At 42.1% G+C, this 5,941-nt stretch overlaps 1 protein-coding gene across 1 annotated transcript; it reads left to right on the top strand.

Annotated features, from left to right (window-relative positions):
* The first annotated feature begins 1,144 nt into the window (after positions 1 to 1,144).
* Positions 1,145 to 1,513, top strand: LOC105701412. The gene has a single exon (XM_012428135.1). It carries the CDS (start codon positions 1,145 to 1,147, stop codon positions 1,511 to 1,513), a length of 369 nt encoding a protein of 122 aa, XP_012283558.1.
* The last annotated feature ends 4,428 nt before the right edge of the window (positions 1,514 to 5,941 follow it).

Genomic DNA, 5,941 nt, shown 5'->3' with positions numbered 1-5,941 from the left:
GGAAACGAAGACAAAGCAACCTATAGGCCCATTTACATAGGAGACTCCCTGGGGAAGGTGCTGGAAACACTAATCTGGGATAGGCTCGTAGTAAAAATGGAAGAGAAGGGACTGCTACATGACAACCAGTTTGGATTTAGGAAAGGGCGATCAACAATCGACGCCATGCGGAGGATAACAAGTATTATTGACGAACTGAGATAGAGGGCCTACAAAAATAGGAACTTCGCTATCCTCATCACTATCGATATAGCAAATGCCTTCAATTTGGCCCCATAGGGAGGCATAAAGACACTAGAGAAGGGAAATATCAATGGCTACCTGGTGAAGATACTGAATGATTATCTAAAGGACCGATGGATCCTCGTAAGTGACGGTCAAAGGTTCAAGATGACCTATGATGTCCCTCAGAGATCAGTATTAGGACCTACCCTGTGGAATCTGTATTATGATCGGATCCTAAGGAGGAACAGAGGTACAGGGATAAATTGCATTGCACATGCTGACGATCTGATAGTGACAGCCCAGAACAAAGAAGTACTGGCGGAAAGGACCAAAAAGGCCATAGAGTCGGTCTGCGAGGAATTAAAGGAGATGAAACTGAGTGTGGCCCTACACAAGACAGAAGCGGTAATGCTGGAGGAAAAAAGGAGCATAAGGGATATGGAACTAGAAATAAATGGATGTACCATCAGAACCACTAAGGCAATAAAATATCTAGGAGTAGTGTTTGATAAGGACCTTAACCGTTTGAGTGCCACGTGTCTTTGCTGTTTTCCCGTCCAAAAGTGCCAAGGAGCGATTTTTCGCTTGTTTTATTCCCTCTCCAAAAGTGCCAAGCGGCGCGATAGCGCTTGTCTCTTATTCCTCGATTAAAAATGCCAAGGAGCGCTATTGCGCTGTTTTCTGCTCTATACGGTAAGCGGTAATGTTCGACTGAAATTCAAATTCGTTCTTTTACCAGCTGTCTCATTCTTTTCCTTTTACCTAAAATGGAATGGTAACCGTAAAGTCGCGTATCGATGGAAACCGAGCGTGTCGCGGTTATCGGCTTCGCAGCCTGGAACGCTGGCGCTGTTCGAGAAAAAGCGCAAAATCACTCCTTGGCACTCAAACGGTTAAAGTGAAAAACCACGTCGAAAGGATGTGTATCAAAGCAGAGAACATGATCAACGCACTGAAAAGGATCATGCCAAAGAGCAAAGGGTTTAGAGAAAAGAAGAGACGGGTCATCGCTACTGCGGTCCTATCCGCAATGGTATATGGAGCTCCAGTACGGGGAAAGGTAACCGAAGAAAAAATGGTCAGGCGGAAATTAGATGGTGCAGGCAGGAAGCTTGCAATTGACACTGTCTCGGCTTACCGGACAGTGTCAGCCATGGCAGTGCAAGCCATAGCAAGTATACCACCCATCGATCTGGCGGTGAAAGAAAGAATGGAGATACATGAAGCGGGAGAAAAAGGGAAAATAGAAGCCAAAAACAGGCTATATGTTAAATGGCAAGAAAGATGACATAACTATGAGGGATGGACCAAGACATTTTTTAAAGACGTCAGCACATGGTCAGAAAGGAAATGGGGAGACACGGACTATTACCTCACCCAAGCACAGACTCGTCACATTTTTAGCACCTACTTAAAGAAAATAAATAAGACAAACGATGATAGGTGCTGGTTCTGTGAAGAAACCGACTCCCCCGAACACACAATCTTTTTATGTCAGGTGTGGGAACACGAAAGGAAAACTTCAAATGAGGCCTGCGGCACCGAGATATGCAAAGAAACAGTGACAAGACTTCAACTAAATTCCGAGGCAGCATGGAATATTATAAAAGACATAATATATAAAATCATGGAAGAGAAAGAGAGGAAAGAAAACGAAAGGAACAAGAAAGATACATGATCTGCGAGTCACACAGGATCATGAAGTAATCAGCGTTACGCGGTTCCGTGATCCTGGCCTGGGAGCACGGAGAGAGTGGTTTTAGTGGGTATTACCATCTGTGAGTCTCACACTGTCAGTTGGGCGTGCATAAGCGCATTTCCAACACCCCCCCCCCCTCCCCCCAAACAAAAAAAGCCATGGAAATCCGAGTACGGGTACGTGATTAGGAAACTCTTGGGAAAGGATCCATAAGCAGGCTACCTGACACAAGTTCATCGGCCAAGACGATTCCAAAAATCATGGATCGACCCAAGCCCCAATCACTCTGATGATTATACGGCGCATCAGCACGCCCCAGAAACGCCACTCTCATCTGGGCCCTAGGACCTCCCACCAATTGGAACGCCCTGCCAATAAAGCCGACAACCGCCAAATTAGCGGGGCCTTTCGCCGTTTTGCTACAAAATAGTCAACGTCGGTTCGAGTGGAGCTTCTGGTCTTCGGTATTCCGTTCCTAGTCAGACACCGGGACCGCTGGACTCCCTGTCAAAGATCACCTACCCTGCGAGCCGCAGTAGTACCATCCGGTACTCCGGCGATCCAAGCGCACCGAGTCAGAAACAGACGGCGGCACTGCGACTTCCGTTGGACGGGAGGCTTCTAGCAGACCTTTAATCCTAGGGCACGCCATGGGACGGTGTTCATGCGCAATCATCTGGCTAGCTCGATCAAAGGAAAGCGTCACCGAATTCGGCCGTTTATTAAGTCAGGTAGAGGATCCTTCGCAAACTCGACTCATCTTCATTTCATTCTAATCTTATTTCGGAACCCCCATCTCCGATCAAATCGAATACTAACCATTATCGCGATTTCCATACCTAGCTCCGGTTAACCGGATAGAATAAGACTTCATTAACTTCCTTAGCACTGCGAGATAGATTAGAATCATGCGTAGTCCGCCGTAGTCCGTCACAGCGAAGAATTCCCGCATCAGCACTCCAGGCGTTCAGCAATCTACCGCCGCTAAAGCGCGCTATCGCGACACCCGAACCGCCGTGACACGGAAGTAGGATAAACCCAGAGAAAATCAGGTCAAGGCATCTCGACTGCAACTCACAGCTGATTATAACGAAACATTACTGACGAACAAAAACAACAATCACATTACATTTTCTCACGTTGCCATTCATTGAAACCCTCCTCGAGTCTTCATTCCCGCAGATCCCACCAGAGGAGTTGATCTAGCCGCTCGGATCATTTCACAAGATTAATACATTCGTTACGCGAGAATTCATGGTAATCCATACTCGAATTTCCCCGGCCGAGCGGACGCGAGGCCGGCACGTAACAAATAGATTCAATTCGAATTCGATTTTCAATTTGAATTTGAATTTGAATTCAATTTTCAATTCGAATTTGAATTTGAATTTGAATTCAATTTTCAATTTGAATTTGAATTTGAATTTGAATTCAATTTTCAATTTGAATTTGAATTTGAATTTGAATTTGAATTTGAATTTGAATTTGAATTTGAATTCAATTTGAATTTGAATTTGAATTCAATTTTCAATTTGAATTTGAACTTGAATTTTACATTTAATTTTAAATTTAAATACAACAGCAGGACTGAATCGATAGGACCGATATTTCACAAGAGGTACTAAGATCGTCAAATTTGGAACTGTCACACCTCCCTTTGAACTTCGACTCATAATATCTCAAAAACTATAGATAATACAAAATAAATACATGTTAACAATTTTGTAGATAATTTAATTCTCTATAAAAAAAGGTTGTATGTTATTCACTCTTATATATTTATATTTCTTGTACCTCTTGTATATTTGTTTGACAAAATTACCAAAATTGTTATGTCAATAAACATTTAAAAATGAATGCATTATGTTTCAAAAACTGCAACTTATGACAAGAATGCACATGACCTTTCTTAGAGAATTAAATTTCATATAGAAACGGTACGATGAAATTTTATTGAATCTCGTAACTTCCTAAATATATTTGAAAGCGCATTCCTTTTCCTCTAAACCACATCATCCCATCCAGCTCTTGAAAATACGTAAACAACGCGAGGGCGAGGATGACCCAGCCCTTGAGAGGCGACGGAGCACCAGAAGTCGAAGAAATAAGGAATTGGGGCATTCGATAAACGGACTTCTTAGAGACACGTTGCATTCATTGCTGATTCCTTCGCTAGACATCCTTAGATATATTTTGTTATAGTAAAGTTTGAATTTTGCCTATATCAACTTTCAAGGGATTCTCATTTTAAAAATTACCTACATATTAAAACATTTAAATATCTAAAAACAGACAAAGTTATTAATACTTACCAAACTAATAGAGATATCAATTTTTCCTTTGAGAGTACATTTCTTTTCCCCAAAATATAACAAGAATTAAGTGTCATATCTTGGTGCCGAAAAAACGACAATACTGTGCTTTAATGAAATTAAATAAAAAATATACCATTCCATTAAAAAAGAAAAAAAAACATTAATGAATTTAATAACTCCGTAAAAAATAACTCTAGACAAGTACTTCATGCTCTCGTGCTTTAAAAGTGGTCTGCGATACCTTCTAACTTTTGTTAAAAACATTTTCACTTATCATCAAAAGGGTTTTTGGTTTTAAACAGACCGCCTGGTATAAGTAATCCAAATTAAAATAACAGACAGTTAAAGGATTAATATTGTTTTTCCTACAATATATTTGAATTTAATACTATTACAGTTATACATCTAGATATTTGATATTTTGTTTTGAATTGTATGTCTAGGTTTGCATATAAGCGGAAATGCAATATTTGATGATGACGAACCTTAACTATGTAACATTACCATAATATGATCATTTTATACATAGTTGTATCATATGTGAACATACCGTATATAAATCAACCTTCCTTGTCAAAAATTACCCGTTAAAACATGTACCTTATTCTCAGGGTGCTTTAATCGAATATTCTAATCGGAGAGAGTGGTTTTAGTGGGTATTACCATCTGTGAGTCTCACACTGTCAGTTGGGCGTGCATAAGCGCATTTCCAACNGTCGAGTGCTTCTATATGAAACAGCAAACTCACCCCCTTTCACGGCCAACTTTGAAGCCTGATTTCACCCCCTAAAAGTGTTTATCCGCCGATAAAAAAAAACACGGGTCCCTTAGATTTTAGTCCTCTATAACATATTTAAAAATGAACGAAATCGGAGGGGGACACCTCAGGTACCTTCCTTGTAAGTAACAGTAAAACTCGGAGGACATAATTCCGGAAGACACATAGATTCACGGTTGATTTTAGTCCGCGATCCAGCCAATGTTCTGAGGCGAACACCATCTTGCTTTCCTGAGCTAAGGCCCATCTACTATCTAACGGGATCTGGGGGGGCGTAGCGTCCCAACCACGTGTTCAAAGCACGTCTGTATCTTGTTCCAGTGGTAATGAAAGATATTTCACGTATTAATGAATGTTGGGAGAGAAAGTGACTGTGACCTACAATTTTCAATTTGAATTTGATGAATTCAATTTCCAATTTCAATTTGATGTATTACGTAGGCACCCTTAGTACCCTGGAATCTAGGGAAAAACAGTCCGATCATCGACAGCTAGCCATGGAAATCCGCTCCCTCGCGGTGCGGCACCTTGATGTGGTGAGGAGGTTTGCGTGACTCAGTGATCTCTGGGTCTGTACCGGCGGGGGTCTCAGTATCTGTCCCTGGCAGGTACTACCAAGCCGGAGTGGCTCAAGGTGAGAGTCCAGATTAAAAGTGCACCACAACCCGTGCTCAGCTATCGTATTGTGGCGGAGGGTTTTGCAGACGGGAAAACGATACCGGTAACGTTCCCGCAACTTACGGGGACGTCACCGTTATACCGTAATCCCTTCGTGTTATCGCGGACACGAAGGGGCCGGAGGCTTTGGTTTAACCGCCCGGGTTACGAGGAAGAAAACCTCCACAAAAATTACCCAAATCCTAAGGTATGACGCGCGCCGAAAGGATGCGTGGCTCAGGGGGAGCTCAGTTTTAGCTGACCCCC

The sequence above is a fragment of the Orussus abietinus genome, unplaced genomic scaffold (assembly GCF_000612105.2).
Source record: "Orussus abietinus isolate OABI.00-Male unplaced genomic scaffold, Oabi_2.0 scaffold1155, whole genome shotgun sequence".
NCBI lineage: Eukaryota > Metazoa > Arthropoda > Insecta > Hymenoptera > Orussidae > Orussus > Orussus abietinus.
Note: the sequence above shows the minus strand (reverse complement) of the source record. Positions and strands in the feature narration are given on the sequence as shown.